Source organism: Telopea speciosissima, chromosome 9 (assembly GCF_018873765.1).
Source record: "Telopea speciosissima isolate NSW1024214 ecotype Mountain lineage chromosome 9, Tspe_v1, whole genome shotgun sequence".
Taxonomy (NCBI): domain Eukaryota; kingdom Viridiplantae; phylum Streptophyta; class Magnoliopsida; order Proteales; family Proteaceae; genus Telopea; species Telopea speciosissima.
In genome coordinates this window covers 3,265,401-3,284,932 of record NC_057924.1, presented here as the reverse complement: position 1 = coordinate 3,284,932, position 19,532 = coordinate 3,265,401, and the positions used below count along the sequence as shown (strand labels likewise).

Sequence of the window (19,532 nt, the reverse complement as noted above, 5' to 3'; positions counted from 1 at the left end):
TATCTCATTTTCAATAGAAAAATAAAAGAATTTTCAAAAATAGTTTGAAAGTGGCGTATCATTGTCATTATCAAAAGTTGTCACTGTTGTACATAATTTTTTGATTACATATGTGAAATGATATTAGTAATCTCATTGAAAAATATATATATATATTATACTAAAAGGGGAAAAAAATAGGTAGAATTACAAATCTGGGGTGTGGATAAGAAAATCCCTCAATTATTTGGGTAGAAATATAGTAGAGTTAAAATGTAGAAAAGAAAAAGGTAATAATTGTACTACGATTATGACACTTTTAACAGTCTGACACTCTGACCATGCTGATCAGCTGATTCAATTGTCACAAGCGAAAGCTGACCCTCTAGTGATCACTTGGTCTTTCATGGGGTTTTTGGTTTTAGGATCCAAAGTATCGTAGAGCTTTGTTTTGGATGGGTAGAGGAGAGTTGAACTCATGACCTCTTAATTGGAAGGTGCTGGTCCCTTGGGGTATTGTAGGGTTTTGACTTTCAATACTTACATGTAGGTAATTGGTTTGGTAGGGTTTCAGATTTTAGTTTTAGTTTTAGAATGAGGTTCAGAGGAAGAAGATGATGACAATATCATATTGAGAGGTCTGACGAATACCTGAGAGGATAATTTTCCGAGGTCAGACTAACCTTCTACACAACTACACATAGATTCAAAGTAATATGACCTAGGGAAGAATGTTTGGGAGTGTGGCCTACACGCCAGCACTCCCATATGTTTATGTCTCTCCTCCTCAAACAAGGGAGTAGAGGTGTCTTTTCATATGGGGAAGGAGAGAGATAGACTCATGGGAATGCTGACGTACAAGACAGAGTTCTTTTTCACTTTTTAATACCATATGTTTCTACAATTAAATATGGATTTCACTTGGTTCTGAAAGATTTCTTTAGAATCCAACAAAAAAAAGATATCACATGTTTCTACAAAATTGAATATGGATTTTCACTTGGTTCTGAAAGAAATCTACAGAGTACACTGCTTAAAGAGAAATGCCTTCAATCAGCGTGGCCCACCGAATACCGGTCTCATGTAGGCATCATCGAACTTCCTCCAATAGGAGTGTATGGTGTATACAGGCCTTTCTATTAACATGGATAGGCTATCCTTTGCATGGAGAATATTGGCTGTGGCAGATTCTTCAAAGTTGAGCAAAGGAAGCTTGAGCTCTTCCTTGTTAGGGGAATTTGGGTCTTGATTGTGGTGGTTGTCCCTTGATTGATGAGGAAGCAATAAGTTTATAAGCGGCTTTGTCAAAAAGCCAAAGACCTGGAATATAACTTTTGCTCTTGTTAGAAACTGATATTATGACAGAAAATCCAATATGCATCACAGGCACATCCAAATATCTGAGTAGCAAATGTGAGGCAACAGATTCCTAAGATCTAAATCTAAGAGCAATTTACCCACAACCAATCTTGGAATCATTGAATGGAAAAAAGAAACCCTTTCCAAGATCATACTTACCAGTGTAGTGAAGAGTACAACAATGGCAGTGCTGGTAACCATTATAGCATGAACTGGATTCCATGTAATGCCTGAGAATGTGAACTTCATAGGCCAATATGAGAAGTAGAACAAGAAAATTAAACTTTCAGTATAATGCATTGTCAATCAATCACTTCATCCTATGTTTGCTTTTGTCTCCAAGCAAGCACTCACCTGATGGAAAGCCAGAGCAATAGAGACAGCTCCTCTCATAAGCCCAGCCCACCAAATTAGAATCTTGATAAAATAGATCAGTGTTAAATGATTGTACCCATATAATTGTATTTTAATTCTGCCGTCATTGTGGATAATGATTCTTAATGAACAAAGATGGATTTAACCACCTGATGTTTGAATGTAATTGGTGTTCTCTCAGCACTTTTATTCATATAATTGGATAAAGCAGACAGAGGAAACACAAATGCAGCACGTCCAAGCAATATTAACAAGATTATGGTACAACAGATTCCCATTGATGTTTTGAAGCTGCAATAAAAATAAGTGAAGAAAAAAACCAATTTAGATTATTTGAATAATACTTGATATGTAGAATTATGCTGCATGAACATTTATTGCCAGGTTTGAAGATTTAAATTACCTTATCTCCAAAAATGCACATATATTAAAAGGAGGAAAACTGTTTTTGTACAAAAATCTCTGCTGTGTATCATGCTGTAGACTGAACTACCAGCAGGAAATTCATGCATATGGTGCAAATGCAGACCTGAAGCTTAAGACAGTGCAGAGTAAAGGAAATTGTACCTTGTCTTGCTCATTTTCCATTTCTCAATGTCAAGAGCATCCATTCCCACATATAGAAAGATGAATGTTTCTGCAATGAAGGACATTGTTGCAAATGTATGCCTAAAAATGAAGAGGCGTTTGATGTATCATCAGACCGTATCAAAAATAATTTGTAGACCAATAATAAAAGCATGACAAACCAGCAACTAAGATTCACCAAATAGTATGAAAATAGCACACATACATTATAAATTATCTTTAGAAGAGTAGAAGTTCCTAGAGGCCACAAAATCATTCCATACTTGCCTGGTTGTGATTCTTGAATTTTCAGTCAGATTATGCCATGCATAATGTGACATCACAATCCCGCAAAAGAAGACTGTGAGAATACCACTAAGGTTTAGCAGCTGCACAAATAAAACCCAGTTAAGGATAACAAATGGAATATAACAAATTTCATATAAATATTAGATATAAAATCATGACTGACAACAAATATGTATTTTGCACATACATCAGCAAGGCCCTAACAGCAAATTGGAAGGAAGAAAAATTCCTATTTAAAAGGGGGGAAGCAAAGCGGAAAAACACAACTGTTCAATTAGATGAGAGTGAGCATAATGATCTAATCAGGCTCCCCATCTCCAATCCAATCAATGACCCACATCAAATGGAGTCTCATGCATAGATTTTCCAGCCCCCACATGCTTATAGATTTTCTCATTCAGAAGATTACTGCCTGAGACAAGGTACAATTGACAGTAACTTCTTAGGTTATGAAGGAATACTAGACAATAATCCTGCCTCCAGTAATCAAGGGGTGAAAGTGTTTTTCCCAAAACAATAAGGACTCAAAGTCATCAAACAAGTTAAGGACATGCTGACATGCATTCTGGATTCATAAAGAATTACCTCAGAAAGCATATAGGACAGATATGCCATTAGAACCATTAGGGCAATTTCACGATCAGTTGAATGCCTGCAATAAATATACATTATAAATTTGGGAGGTGTTTGACATAATATGACAATTGGTAGTTGTAGTAACAGAAAGATAAATAAATTGCTTTCCAGGGTGAAAGCCCTTTAGATAAATCACTTACCTGCCAAAGTATAAGGATTTAATGGCATATGCAGTCACTAAGCCAGCCTACAAGAACATAACAAACAAGTCAACAATGATGCAGAAATACAGAGAAAAAATAACTAGCGGAAGATCCTTCCCCATTTGAATGGTCACTTCCAATTTGTGTTACTTGGTATTAATGTAGGTCTCTTTGTATGTGCCCAAAATCAAATACATAATAATCAGAGAAGCCAGATAACAATGATGAAAATAAGATGATTTCCAAATGGACATTTCAGTCAGTTCTACAATTGCATGTAATAAAAAAAAATTCTAGGAGTGGCCTTCCATAGGTTCTTATCATGAAAATAATAGCACTATGGATATGGAACCTTCATGCTGTCATTAAACTCATTGTAGTTTCTGGCCTACCTTATAAATGAGGCTTAAAAGCAACCATAAGGGAGAATTATAATGGCAAGCTTCAGAGGCAGCAAAATTCCACCCACTATGGATGGAGCAAGGAGGCAAAGTTCTGGCTCTAGCCCTATCAAATATAGTACCATAATATTTTATTTTCATAAGATATAGGCACCAAATAACACCTAATGCCACCTAGGAGTTTCTTGTTAAAGATTTTTGTTGGAATAATCCGTCTTCCAAAGAGATACGTTTGTTGTTAGGCACATCCAATATCGTAATTTTTCATCTAAAAGATCTCATGGATGGAGCATTTTGTCCTTTGAATCAAGAAAAATAACATATTACGTTGAATGATATGATTTGTAAATATAAAAGAACTATCTTGTACAGTATGAATCAGTACAACAGCTACCTAAAGTGTACCCTTATTTATGTCCTATTAGGCTAAATATATTTTACGTCAGGTTGCTCCCTTGTGACCAAGTGGTCACGTGTTCGAGTCTGGAAACAGTCTTTTTGCGAAAGAAGGGGTAAGGTTGCTTACATTATAACCCTCCCCAGCCCCCACAGTGGAGGGAGCCTCGTGCACTGGGTAACCCCCCCCCCCCCCCCCAAAGGCAAAATATATTTTACAGACCTGGATAATGTTATTTGGTGAACATTGTAGAGTCAGATGAATCGCTACACAACATCCTGCAGAACCGTTATTTGCAAGATGGAAATTCATTGAAACTCAAACTTTGTGGACATGCTGCTGACATCATCCTCTACTCACTTGGTAATTTTAAGCACAAAAGACTACACCATATGGCACAACCCTTAAGTCAATTTTGGTCAGCATTTGGGAGGAGCAACAATATGAGGTTCAGGGTAATTGGCGTGGCTGCTACGATGTAGTTGTTTTTCTTTCTAGTTGCTCTCTTTTCTACCACAGAGAGAGAAGGTTCAGTACATTGTACACATCTGATTGAGCATGCCCTTAAAGATTTGATGCATGAGCAATCCATGTGGTCCCTAATCTATTTTCAAAATGGCTAGATCAGCCCTCTCTAGTTTAATGACTAAAATTACTAGGAGAAAAGTTCAATACATGGTGGGTCATATGGTTGAAATGAGCCACAAAACTTGACATTTCAGGCAACCCAATTATCAGATCAGCTCATCATATGATAGAAGTAGTCTCCCAATAGCCTCTTGTCTTGAGATGCATTTTCAGGTGGTGGTGTAAAAGACCTTTTCCATTGATATATATCATACTACAGTTACTATGTTGTATTATGCTATATATAATAATACAATATACGTAAGACATATATCCTTTCTTTTGGCTAAATCTAATACACAAGATACATAAAATACTGATGCAATTTTTTGGGAGGGGTGGGGAACTCATGTCCACATAGCATCCACAGTCTCCTCCCTTCATATCACATGTACCATACATTAAATCCAAGAATTTCAGAAGGGCAATCACCCCTTGGCTCTGCCCCTCAAAAATGAAAAATCATATAGACAAAAGTGTATACAGAAGTGCACACTACTAAACTCTCATGAGCAAACCACACAAGTTGCAGATATGGTCATAGAACCTTGCATTCAAATGTCAGGCCATAAATGGGGTAGGCTAGGACCCAAGATGCATCAACTGAGAATGCTCATTAGAAGTTAGCTTCTAAAAAGTTACAAAGAAAGGAATAAGTTGATGTTCAAAATCCTAGGAAAAAGGGCATCAATTTGCATTTGAGATCTTATTTTGGACTGTTATTGCCAAAAAGGATGGCCCAAATTGAGAGAGTTTAACTCATTGAGCATGTTGCCAACAGCACATCCATGTAACAGTTTGGGAGGTCACAAACATTACAGGAGCATACATCAAACGCATATCACAGACCAGTATCTCTGTGTGCAAGGTTTGGGAGGAGAGAAAGAGGAGAGAGAAGAAGAAGAATCCGAACTTACAGCAACTCCAAGAACAGTGCTTGTTAAAAATAGGTAGAGGAAATCCCTGAAGACATGAACTGCTGCCCAACCATCAAATGTAGAAACATCTAGTTTCTGGACTGCATTGAAGAGAACAACTGATGTTGCATCATTGACCACTCCTTCCCCAAAAACTAGGCTATAAAGTAGAGGAGTCTCATCTTGATCCAAGACCTGCATGTGAATGTAGTACAGTATTGTACATTCAGAATTGAAAGCAACTTGAAATCATGAGATAAAACTTGAAACCAATGGAAAGTAAGATGCTACCCAACCTGTAGCGTACAGACAGTATCAGTTGATGAGAATATTGTCCCAATTGCTGAATCCGAATAAAAAAATCAATGGCAATTGAAGAGTTATTTATCAGATAAATTATGAAGTGGTAATTTTGGAATGCAATATAACATACTCAAGTAAGATAGGAAGGGACTAAAGCCACACCGAGATAATCCCGTGCAAGCAGGCCAGCCAAACCGATTTTTGGAAACAGCCACCAGCTGCCTAGATCAAGAGTATCAAGTCATGGTTTAGAAGAAAATCCAAGAAAGAGAGAGAGAGAGAGAGATGTGGCAACAATAACAGTATTGAATAAACCTCCTAGTTCTCATGGAATCCACAGAGAGCTAAGTAGTATTATTACCAGTTGAAATGATGGCTGAAGAAATAAAAACACCAACCACTCCAAACAGCATAATAGTTAAAAAGTTACGGAAGAACTTCTTCTTCTTAACCTGAAATCTGTGGACAGACAAGTTTAAATAAGCATACCATTTTCAGCAAGAAAAACTTCGGCTCTCCTCATGTCTATAAATGCAATATCATAGTATGTTGTACATACCCAGCATTGAAGATTATGGGTGGAAGAAGATATATGAAGAATAATTCTTCATCAAATCTTAAGATGTGAGACTTTGTACCCTTGCTCCAAAGTAAGATTATGGTTCCAGTAATGCATCCCTGAGTTAAAATGGAAAATGGAGTGCATAAATAATCAAATAAGATATGCATAAGCATGTGATCCTCCAAATACGAACCCAAAAATCTATCTGCCAGAATATTGGAAACAAAATTTCAGTAAACTCAAAAATTTCCTTCAGGTTTTGAGCATGGCAATCAATGAGGACAGCTCAGTCAATAACGAAAATGTTTTGCTCATATGATCCAACAAACAAGGCTATTTAAGGAATACACCCATGGTTTCCAGAACATAATTTCAAATTTTCATGATGTATAAATAAACTCAGGCGACTAGAAAGACCCAGTATCAAAATATGTCTTAAATGTTTAATTATAGAATGAAGAGTCTTCTGGTTTCCATGGATTCCAGGTGTTATTATGTATTTATTCTTTTGGGAATGTTTTGCGCATATGATCCAACAAACAAGACTATTTAAGGAATACACCCCTGGTTTCCACGACATAATTTCAAATTTTCATGATTTCTACATAAACTCAGGCGACTAGAAAGATCCAGTATCAAAATATGTCCTAAATGTATAGTTATAGAATGAAGAATCTTCTGGTTTCCATGGATTCCAGATGTTATTATGTATTTATTCTTTTGGAAATTTTTTGTTAGTTCAAAATTCTGGTAGTATCATGATGCTTGACAGCAAGAGGTCTGATACTAAATTGAACCAGGACTACAAAGGGTATGTTTTAAATTACAATTTCTCCTGAATTTTCCATTGAGAATTAGGATTGTTGAAACAGAGTAAAGATATGCATCACTCAAGGATATTTGTTTTTCAACTTTTGTGAACAATCAAAATATTTGGGAACATTATAAGGCTTTAGTATATGAAAATTCAGGGATTGATTGAATAGGTGATTTAAGCTAGTATATGTACAATCTCAACTAAGATTTTGTAATGACCGACTTGGATTTTAGACAACTAGAGATTATTCTAAACGGTACAGAAAGGTTCTTGGATTGAAGAGGATAGAATCATACTCTTCTCCTTTCCAATTTTTCATGGCAAGTAACAGAGAACCTTGATAAGGATTTCAATTTGGGAATTTAAGAAATCATGCGTAGGGTTGTTGGAGTTGGATGCAATCTTTAAGGACTGCATAGAAGGGACAAACAAAGGGAATGGAGAGAAAATAGATTTCTCCTCAGTTTATGGGGCCTGACTGGGTCAGACTTCTACATGATTAATCAGACATCGGTGCCTAACTGAACCTGAAAATAAAAAAATCACCCTATAGGTTGATATAATATCAGAATGTGATCAGAACTTCTCAGAATTTGAGATGTCTTGGTAGATAGATCATTGAAGAACTTCTACAGTGAGGAAAGCCTAAAACACAAACAATACTCTTCCAAAAAACGAATTTGAATATTTCAAAAGATACAGACCAAATAGGTGCCTTTTATATCCACCCACATTATCAAGTAAACAGGAAAGCCTAAACACAAACAATACTCTTCCAAGAAACGAATTTGAATATTTCAAAAGATACAGACCAAATAGGTGCTTATATCCACCCACATGATCCTGCTCTGTATTAGCTAGGATGAGATTCAGGAACAGAAAATGGAGCTCTCAAGTCGAGTTATGTTAAGCAATATTGAAACCTATTTTTCTGTGCTAGTATCTCTCATATGCGAACCAGAGGAAATCAACACAGACTTGACAAGTAACCAGAAATGAAGATCCTGCACCTAACTTAAAGGTTGAAGATGATCTGAGATGAGCAGACATATCATTCCGGATTGGGTCCATATAAATGCAGAGAATGTAGTAGATATTGTTTGAAGCCTTATTGGCTATCTATTGGGATTTTGAACAGAGGTGAAGCAGACCCATGAATATGTCAAGGAGATTAAAAGAGTATGACGTTAAGAAGATGAACACACTGAGGTCCCAATTTCCATTTCCAGCTTCTGTCCAGATGAACTTAACTACTCTATGGCATAGCTATAATAAACACAGGTATAATTTCACTAAGCACCAACATAAAAGCATTAGAAACTAGCTTGACATAGGATTCTATATATCTGAGTTTGATGATAGACCAAAAATTAGAAAGAAAGATATCCAACAATATCTTCGCTACTTGCATGAGAATGGGAAAGGATCATCCACAACTGCTCACATGATAATGTAATTTTAAGAGTAAATCAACAGAATTGAGTCCGACAAATCACGATACTCTCCGAGGCTTTTGGTTGCAGAAAGAAATTTTATAGAAAAATGCGAAATCACTGTTTCTTTGGGTAGAGAGGAATATCCCAACTTGATTGTTTGGGTCTTTGATTAATCTATAGAACTAAGACTTACAAACAAAATAGCAGTAATAGAATCGTTAACCCATCGATTTTTCTCGAGCAAATGGCCAACGACGATGCAGAGACAGAGCACAGCAACGAAGACCGATATGGAGACGACGTCGGTGTGATCATCGGTAAGTTTTTGAGTGAGATCACCAGACCACATTGCCTTAAAGTGCTTCTCTGGTTTCGCATAACACAACAAATACAAAACAGAGGAAAGCAAGGAAGCTGAAACAAATCCTCCTAGGGACTAGGGAGAGGGAGCCAATCAACCAAACGCCAAACCCAAAAGAAAATTATGTGAAGGATAGAAGGGAGAGACACCGAGAAGTGAGCGAATTACTTGGAGAGGAGAGGGTGCGAAGCCCTTGTGGTTTTTAGAGTTGCCAAGTGTTTCTCAGCTACATTACTTCTCTGCTACGTGAACAGAGCCTGCAAGGATATGAACAGTAGAATGTGAACGTTACGAAGTGTACAAGAACCGAAGTCACATCATTTGCTTCCCTCGGAAGAAAAGAAGAATTACAGCCATTATAATTCATCAATTAATTTCAACCCTTAACGTACGATAAGATATGTTTTGATGTGCACTAAGGGTTGAAATCAATTAATGAGTTGTAACCGCTTGATAATCATTTGATATGTTATGAAAAGATTTGTAATGAACCTCATTAAGTTCTTTACACAATCGATGTGGGATCAATCTTATATGTTTAACATGATATCTTAACAAACTATTGTGCTTACGAATCGATATTCATGACGGTTCACTCCGAATTAGGTAGTCCATTTTAAGCGATTCTACTCTAATCTCTAATCTAGAGTCTTTGTGAGACGACAAGTAAATCTTTGCAACAGGTCGTCCTTTTCAAGTGAGGATTGGGATCGAAGATCGATTGATCTAATACCATTGATATGAATCTTAGAAAAATTTGCATCAATAAATCGGCTTATGTAATATTGAATATATCTATCGAATGAAACAAAGACTTGAAGTATAAACAGCTATGGACTCATGATTTGGAGGAAGAATTCAGATTCTTTCTCCATATGGATTTTTTTTCGCCTCTAGCTTGAAGACTTTAATATATTACCAAAGAGAAATGATATATAAAACAAGGGAGAGGGTTCTTTGAGCAAGCGGCATTGAGGAGCGATGAAACAGTTTCGTACATGTTGGGTAGAGAGGTTATTTCATGCGAGGAGGAGAGATAGAAAGTGAGCGTGTTAGTGTACCCTCCGTGGTCAACTAAGAGAGCTTTTATCTATAAACAAAATAACTTTATAACTTGTATTCTCGTGTTTGGCGATTATATACTGTTGAAATAGGCCACCAAATTTGACAAGTAACATATCTGGAACATCTCCCACTCGTACAATGATCGAACTTTCAAATCATCAGTCTATTTGGTGAAAAAAAACACATTAACCTGATGGAAAATGTCCCAAGTAATAGCATGAATTTCATGATTCAAGCTTCTTCCTTGAGTATAATTCATACCGTTCAAAGTTTTAATCTCTTTGATGAGTGGAAATACATGATAGAAGAGGTAGGAACAACTGCTAGGAAAGAGAAGGGAGTCATTTCAAGCCTGCATAGACTATCTGATGCGTCAACTCAACCCAACCTTTAAGGGAGGAGAGAACACCTATTGGGAGCAGTATTGGACCTCTCAAAGGAAGGTAGTTGAATCTAAAAATCCATGAATGTAGCCGGTGATTTGTACTGTATTTGATAATTATGTTCACTACTGAAGTCAAGGTAATAAAACACAGTATCATGTACCGTATAAGACTGTTGACACCGATACTGGTACAAATTGGCTGTATCAAGCCTGTTCAAGATTAAAAAAAAAACATCTTTTTTATTGAAAAAATCACTTTTTGGCTGTATTGATCGATCCATATCAGTACCATATTAGTACAGGGCTCCTGTGATACCAATGCAATACTAATATTAAGAACACTGAAAGAAGTAATAACAGAAAAGATGACACCACCCTTCCAAAATATGTTTGCTAGGATGGTAGTCATTTCTCAGGATCCGAATCCTCTACTTCCGCCTGCCCGGTACTGCCGTGCGCCCCACACACAAGCACGGTGGAAAGTACCACCTTACCCCTGCTCGGGCAAGGCACTCGGGCAGGGGTAAGGCAGTACATTCCACTTTGCTTGTGTGTAGGGCGCCCACACACAGCAGTAGGGACAGGCGGAAGTAGAGGAGTCCGATTGCATTTCTCATGCCCTGGCTTGGTAGTTGGTATGCATTTCTTGCTTTCTGGCCTATCCAATCCCTTATCTTGCTCCGTCTCATACTTTCATATAGAATTCGTTCCATCTGCAGTACATAAAACTGCACTGTGCTAGCATTTCTTTTTCAAAGCCTATGGCTTTGCATACTTTGCATCACTTGACCAATACAAGTTTATAGGGGTCATTCAGATCCAAAAAACACACTAGTTCACTTCAGTTGCATACACTCACCTTCCATTCAAGGATTGGTGACGCTAGTGAACTATATTCAAAATTTCCTGCTATTATAGAAATGTGGATGACAGCTTAAAAGAAAAAATACCTATGCCCATCACTAATGTCCTTGGATTAAAGAAGTGCAAGATCACATCCTGAAATCATCCTTGAGCTCTGGTTGGTGATGCGTCTTGACAACTCAATGGTGATACCAGGTGATTTTGGAGAGGATGCTGTCTTTTTCTTAGGATTCCAAATCAAAGAGTCTGAAATATAATCTTGGAGAACTACTGTTTGGCTGTTCTAGGACCATATCAACTAGGTTTTGTGAAGTGGTAATGTCATGTGGGTTTAAGTGTCGATGTAAGCATCGATCACCCATGAACGAGCTTCTTTTGTAGTGAAATCACAAATATTTAGCTGTGATGAGCTCTCAGTACTACAAGACATACAATGAAAAATTGCTTCAACACAGGCATCCTAAAATGTGAAGGGTATTGACAATTTACATCACCTGTATTGGCCCTTGTTTCTATGATAAAAAAATTTGCTACAATTCTGCAGGCAATAACACATGATCATGTAGTCAATACTAAACATTCAGTCGATGTAAGTATCAAGCTCTAATTAATCCCCAAAAGTTTTCCTGTTACCTTCTCTTTTCCAGCTTTTAGGTGGTTAGAAATAGGTAATAAAGGAACTGTACCCTGACATTCTCAGTAAGAAAACCTGAATCCAAGAACCATGGCGTTAAGTTAACTACAACATATTCTTCACCATTGGCCGAATACACTTTCATCTTGCTCATAAATGAGTCTGAAGAACATAACATCTAACCAACCACAGCACAAAAAAACAAAATGGTATCTTTTAAATAAGTTTCTGCTACAGTGTCAGAACTGACTAGTTGGCATTGACGCTTTACACCTGCAAGCAACACCAGAAAGAATACAATCAGTTCCAGATTAGAGATCACACTGGAAAGCCAATACTGGCTGAAGTTGTCTGCAAGATTAAATCAGATTAAATCCCCAAGATCTTCAGAAATGGTAATCCATCAAAAGTTGAAAGGAAACCGAACATGATACCACTCCAGACACTAGTTGATACTAATTCACCCTGAGAAATTGCTGGCCAACATGCAGAACAAGGCAATGTGAAGATCCCAAGTCACAAAGGGTTCTACCTTCAACATAGGAGGGATTGTGAAGTGGGACACTAGAGTGTCTCTTTATGCATGCATCAAATAAGCTACCCTCAACCAGAGTAACAAGCAACCAAAAACAAAAAAGATCTGAGTAACATCAGATATCAAGATCCAATTTTGAATTCAATCCATGTAATACACACCCTTAAACCAATCAAGCATGGCCCAGAGCTGTGAAAGCATAGCCTAGGAGGTGAGAACTTGTATCCAAGGCCCATAGACTGTTCTGCACAAGCAGACACAACCAAAGTGCATAGGCATTACCCAACTGCTCAAGTGCCAAATAACAAAAGTCCCGTTTGTCCCAGGAGAGGTGTACTACAGCATTGTTGGCAAACCAGGTTTTGACCAGAAAAACTCTCCTGAGTTGGGTCAAAAAATGGAAAACCTGGTCATGAGTCTTGAAGACTCGTTCTGTTTTAAAAAAAAAAAACACAAGACTCGGGCTTATTCCACATTGATTCGGTTTTTTTGCCGAGTCTGGGTTTTTAAAAAAAAAAAAACACAAAAGACTCTAAAAAGTAACAAAACCGTCCCTATTCCCTACTTTACAAAAAACCCTTCTCCATTCCCTAGACCCTAACGGCCTAACCATCTCAAACAAAGTGCCTCTTAATCTATTATTATTAGCGCACGTCCATCACATCCAGCTCTTATCCCTCATCTCCTCCTCAATCTTCTCCCTAGAATTGTGTAATTGTAATACTGTAATCCTAATCCTATGTTTATTCTTTCTTCTTATCCCTTCCCTATTATAGGAAGTTATTTATCTTGGGAGAGAATCTCTCAACTGATTTGTAATTAGTTGTATATAACCATACGGTGGACTCTTGAATATTAAGGAAATCAATTTCCCTTTATTGTCTCTTCATAATTACCCTCTTATCAATTATATTCTTTTCTTTTATCATCAATTAAAAGTGAAACTGTGAAACCCTATTAATAATCAATGATTAGAATCTATTATTGAACATGTTTGCATTGGAAAAAATTCTTAAATCATTGATATGTAATTTTCCTATTTTTTTTTCTGTATTTTTATTCTATATTTACTAATTTATTGCATATATATATATAAAATCAGAAAAAACAAGACTCGGCCTGACCAGGTCGACTCACCAGGTTTTTGACCGGACGAGTCGAGTCAAAAAACCTAGTTTTCCAATAATGTACTGGAGTTGGCTCTGACCTTTGGCATTTTTTGCAAAAAGTGGCCATACTCAAACTTGAACGTTGCACCTTCACTCTGGCATCCTGAGCTTTAACCATTGCACCAAGTGACAGCCTCTTCCTTATTCCCCATATGAAGAATGTTAACAGGAAAAAGATGTTACTTAAAAGTCTATATGGAAGTCATTTTACACCTTAACACTAGGGAGGAGGAGATCTCAAGTTCTCAACACATCTATCTCATATTATTGCTACTGCTATTCTATACCTCATATGTGGTGGATGTCAAGGCATAAAAGTCGCCCAAGGAACATCCAGCAACGTCTCTTTGCATCACACCAGACAATTCAATTTCATTGGCACAACCAAGTTACTGCCATTAACCTAAAACATGTGATAGGTACTTGAATAGACAATACCAGAGTCTGATGATATTACGGATAACACCAAATGCAGCGACTATACCACAAAACAGAACAACCTTATATTTGCTTCGTCTGAAAATACTGAGGACGATATTAACTGAAGAATAGAAACTGCTCATTTGAAAATAGAGTGAAGCAGATCACAAAAAGTAAAATTTAGATTTCAGGTTTCAAGCCAATCATACCAATAGTTCAATGCATTACTCAAAGGACTAGATATCGAAAATAGAAATGGAACACAAAGAGAAGCTGCAAATGTGTAGAGTTTATACTAACCAGTCAACAGTACAGGGCATTATGATCGCATAAAGAAATGGCGGGTCAGCATCTCTGATATCCCCAATGCGGAAATGCTTTCACCTCCAAAAAGTTCTTGAAGCTTTGAGTCACAAAGTATCACCATCGGATTTAAGGGGTCCTAGAAAAAAATAATAGGTTGAAATGCCAATTGCCTTTAGTTTATCTGGGGATTTAAACAAGCAGTTATGCTTGCCATCCATAGGGAGTGGGGGGAAAAGGAACTAACATACAATAAAGATGAAGTCTGTGAACTTAACAATAAAGTATCAACAAATCCCGGCCAGGTTAAAAACTTAAAGATGAGTAAATCCAATAACATAGAAGTCAAAGTTTAAGTAAAGATTATATACTTGTCTGTGTTTTCTTTCATTTTACATTCTCTCAGTGCATCATTCTATCTTCAAGTATGATAAAACTATAAAAGTGATGGAGTGTATGTATAGGTGAAATACATGAGATCATCCTGTGGTGAAATTTAACATGTCAATAGAAAAACAATGACAAATAAGTCTGCACTCTGCAAAAAATGCACAAACACTGAAAGCCAAAGATGTTCAGCGGAAAAATGAATGAAAACACCAGCAATATGAACAATAGGTCGTTCCACCTCATTCAAATGGTGATGCGTTTTAGAAGAGTTGAACAGTTCCACAAATGCATCAGTGTCAACCCACTGCTAGAAGAAAGCTGCTAATGGTAACATAATTAATCTACAAAGGATAACCAAGCCATGGAATCATAGAGGGTAGAAATAAATAGAACATACTTATTGAACAAATAGTTCCCACAAAGCCATCTGTCACAATAAAAACAGTTTTCACATATAACCAAGCACAGAAGTGATCGTGGTGGGCGTTCCAACAGCATGTAGATGGATTCCCCTCTACCCAAGCTTAAACATATATCAAGGAGGTGACCTTGTTTCCATATTTTCCTTCACATCCATGCTTTATTCCATAACAATTAACTAACAAAGAGCAATGCCAAATCAAATAAATGGAGTTGTAAAAATATTTTTTTTAAAATTATGCACCCGGCAACCACCCACCTCCAGCTGGTTAACTTTAATGTACTCCCAGACACGTGTTATAGCTTCCGATCGAAGCATTTCCCTTTCTGCAGTGCCAAAAAATTTGGCAAGTCCATCAGATATTATCACAGAAGATGCACCCGGGTCAGCACTCTGAATTACAGGCTCCACCTCTAACTTTGCCCTCTTAGAATCTCGACTTGACTCTTCTGAAAGTAGGTAACCACATAAACCATCATCCATATTACACAGATACCAAAGATTTTAAATAATTAAGAATAGGACATGCATACTTGTGGGTTCAAGAGGGATAATATGCTTGGCTAGCAGTTTATTCATCTTGAACATGTCAGTAGAGTCTGTTTCAAAAACCAAACGCAGCTCATCATTGCAAATTATCTTTCTTTTATTGCTTGGATCTTGGAGATTGTTTTTCCTTATGTAAGCCCATAATTGCTTCACAATCTGCACCAAAAAATAATGGTGCCAATAGGAACCTCAGATATATTAACCAACAAAGATATTTAATAAGAGGACCAACTACTAAAAGTAATACATCGATTCAAGAAACAGAACCTGGGTCCTTGGCAGGGCAGGCTCACCAACGATGGCCTGTAACTCAGGTGAAACACCACAAACTTTGTTGAGTCCCCCCGGGCCACCTCTTCTTTTGGTTCCAGTTGGAGCACTGCAATAAAATGATAAACAGAAAAAATACACAGGGTCAAGCATAATGTTACACCAAAAAGGCACATACAGATGATACCTCTGAACCCATTTGAAACCCCAGGAGTATATGTAAATATATTTAGGACCAGAGAGACCCTCATAAATCAAAACACTCAAGATGTATGACACTAAACATCTCATGAGGATTGTAAATTCAGAATTACATGTGAATTTTTTAACGCAGTTATGTCAGATAAAATACCCCTTTTGATGGGTAAAATTGTAAAAAAAAAATGATTAAAGTCACAAGAAAGGTATACAGTGAAGGAAGCAATTACAAATATCATCACTACCATAGTTGCCCATCATGGACACAAATAGAACCCAAACCAAGTTTAACCACCACGTCAGCAAAGGGGGACAAGTGCAGACAAACTGCCACTTCTGAATGCAGCTAAACATTGGACAATAACATAGATAATGGTGAATGAATGTTGAAAGTGACCAACCATAGCCGAAGAACAATCTTAAAGTCTTTGACCATTAAGCTATACACATAAATCTAAGCTCATAAATAAACATTTTATTATTGAGTTAAGTAGTTAGACAGGAAAGTCGAGTTCCTAGACCAAATTGAAGGCACATAGAGGGACACGTTGTGAAGAACAATAATAGGAAGGGGGAACTATCAAATATCATGCTTAAAAAAAGAATACCCAAGTTGAGTACCCAAAAAAAAAATATTAATTTGAGAGAACCGTTACTCTTATCGAAGCAATGTATCAGCATTCGTCTAGAAATTCTGTAATTCTGCTTCCAAGAAAGAAATTTCTGCTACAAAATCAAAACCCCACTCTGCTCCCGAAAAATACACGCTTAGGAACCACAATTTTGCAAAGAAATACGTGAAAGAAAACAATTTCACCTTTGATAAGACGACAACAGACATTGTACAGTACAAAATTAACCGAAGAGAACTCAAATTGTAAAAACCCTGAAAGAGAAACCCTAGGGCTAGTAGCGAACCTTTCTTTGGGCACTTCGGGAGCAGGTGGGGCAGCGACATTCTGAACATAAGCCTCGGCCTTGGTCGCCGGCAGGTGCTGTGGCTGTGGCTGTGGCTGTGGCTGAGCCGGCGGCTGAGCGGTTCGGAAGTTGAGCTCCTCGGGGCGGTGGATGGGAAGGGCGAAATGGTGAGGGATTTGGGGATGGCTGTTCTGATATTGAGGTTGATGTTGAAGGGCAAAATGGTCCTTGGGCACTTGCTGCTGGGCTTGTGATCGGAGAAGGAGATCGATCTGGTCTCTGATGAAGCCCGCCTTGTGGGAGAGGTTTAACCCTAGCTTTGCCTCCAACTGTTGAACGACGCCGCTGAGGGAGGTAACAACTCGAGGATCAGATTGACGGAGCACCGACTCCACACCGCTTGCTATTTCTTGGTCCGACACCATTGCTGTGGATGAAGTTTCATATAATAACTGAAAAAACGGAAACTCAAACGGTTCCCTCCTTGGCCTGCTCTCTCTTTCTCTCTCTCTCTCTCCTTCTCTCTCTCTCTCTCTCTCTCTCTCTCTCTCTCTCTCCTCTGGCCTCTCTCTCTCTCTGTCTCTGTCTCTGTCTCTCTCTTCTCTCTCTTTATATATTTTGAAATGACTGCAAAGTCCTCCTTGTTCGCATTTTAATTTTTAAAAGTTTTTGGATGACTATTAATAACCTCATGACGGTAATACCCTCATCTTTATCCAGATGGATTAGGGTTCTGAAGGATGATACGAGGGTAAATCTGTCATTAAAATCTTGTGGATAATGCCTTTTTTTCTTCTATCAAAAATATAAAAATTACTGACCTGTCGTTTTATCAGGAATATAAAGTAATAGATAAAATTACAATAATATCCTTACCAGAACAATGACAGGTGAGAGTGTGAGACACTAATGCGTAGGAATAAAGGAGGAAGAAGCGATTTTGGAGTACTTTCGAGAACTGTTGCAGATTAAAGGAGGCTTTAATGGCGTCATGGGCATTTTGGCCAATAAGAAAACTACATGTATCTCGTGATCGACGGTCAGATCATGCCCTTGCAAAACCGGGTTGAAGACTCAGGAAGGAGACAGCCGACCGGAAAATTGTCCTCTATCACATGGGTTCGGTTTGGTTCGGTTCAATTTAGATCGATTTTAAGAATTATAGTTTTAAATCATTAAAATCTCTTAATTGAATGAGATTTCTTAACTCTTATGACTAATTAGATCCTTGATTGAAGAAAGAGAATTCTTAAAAAGTCAATTAGTTAGGAAGTTGTTTGCCTGGATAAATAAGTCATAGTCCAAAAATATAAAAATCACATGAACCATAGCTTTTTTAAATGTGAAGGACTTTGATCATAGTCTTCCTAAACATTAAGGACCTTTTTCTTATAATTGATTATATACTTAGGTTGTGTTTGGTATGCATTCTAGGTCAATTTCGTATTCTTGAATGATAAAAACATGTATTTTATCATTCGAGAATGTGAAAAAATAGGAATCGAAACCCTGGTTGGTAGAGGTACCAGAGAACTTCACCTTCTAGCTCAGTATGAGTAAGATAGGTGCACCGTTGTCGCTGGAAGCACCTTCAACAGCAAGATAGAGGAGAGGTGAGGGTGCGCTTTCTCAGAGAGTCGACCATGAGAGAGGAAGGTTACGATCGAGTTAGGGCTTTTGTGTTGCCTTCTCACTTGGATTCTTCCATAGCGGGGTGAGGCTAGGTTCGCAGTTGCCAAGAGACGGCTTCTGGTTGCATTATCTGGTAAGCGATCGAGTGAGGGAGAAGCACCTTCGCGTGAGAGAGGACAGGGAATTGCGGTAAACAGGCAAAGAGTAGAGAGAACTATCGGGTATTTGGGTTTATCTAGGTTCGGCTCTGGTTGCCGTCTCCGAACGTGAGGCAACTCCGGCAACGAGAGATTGAGAGAACGCGAGGAAACCCTTCGTGTGAAAACCAGATGATTGGAGATAGGAGGGAGGAGTGAGAAGTGCAGGAAAGAGGAGAGCTAAAATGGGAATTAAGGTTTTAATTGGGGTGTGATTTTCAAAATTAAAAAATGATCGTCGGATTGGAAATAGCCACGTGTTGACCTCCCAGCAAAGGCACAAGGAATCTATTCGGCCAGAAATTTTGTTGCTCTGCAAATTAATTTAAGACGAGTTACCAATGCCATCTTGATAGGATAAACTAACCCTCTTTACCAGAAGAAAAAAAAAAA

At 37.7% G+C, this 19,532-nt stretch overlaps 2 protein-coding genes across 3 annotated transcripts; both read right to left on the bottom strand.

Moving 5' to 3' along the window:
- Positions 1 to 946: 946 nt before the first annotated feature.
- LOC122639530 (sodium/hydrogen exchanger 4) lies at positions 947 to 9,235 on the bottom strand. The gene is made up of 14 exons (XM_043832393.1): positions 9,022 to 9,235; positions 6,573 to 6,691; positions 6,375 to 6,472; positions 6,176 to 6,235; positions 6,007 to 6,053; positions 5,711 to 5,905; positions 3,366 to 3,412; positions 3,175 to 3,241; positions 2,569 to 2,669; positions 2,281 to 2,382; positions 1,863 to 2,004; positions 1,693 to 1,755; positions 1,498 to 1,581; positions 947 to 1,299 (listed from the first exon to the last, which is right to left on the bottom strand). Exons 1-14 carry the CDS (start codon positions 9,175 to 9,177, stop codon positions 1,033 to 1,035), a joined length of 1,548 nt encoding a protein of 515 aa, XP_043688328.1. The 5' UTR covers positions 9,178 to 9,235; the 3' UTR covers positions 947 to 1,032.
- Positions 9,236 to 12,012: 2,777 nt separating this feature from the next.
- Positions 12,013 to 17,929, bottom strand: LOC122639838. Of its 2 annotated transcripts, XM_043832839.1 has the most exons (7): positions 17,902 to 17,929; positions 17,311 to 17,822; positions 16,192 to 16,303; positions 15,909 to 16,080; positions 15,634 to 15,824; positions 14,562 to 14,703; positions 12,013 to 12,410 (listed from the first exon to the last, which is right to left on the bottom strand). In XM_043832839.1, exons 2-6 carry the CDS (start codon positions 17,733 to 17,735, stop codon positions 14,581 to 14,583), a joined length of 1,023 nt encoding a protein of 340 aa, XP_043688774.1. In that variant the 5' UTR covers positions 17,736 to 17,822; positions 17,902 to 17,929; the 3' UTR covers positions 12,013 to 12,410; positions 14,562 to 14,580. The 2 variants fall into 2 exon arrangements, with proteins under 2 accessions (XP_043688774.1, XP_043688775.1); XM_043832840.1 differs by lacking the exon at positions 17,902 to 17,929 and having other exon boundaries at positions 15,634 to 15,821; positions 17,311 to 17,876.
- Between the last annotated feature and the right edge of the window lie 1,603 nt (positions 17,930 to 19,532).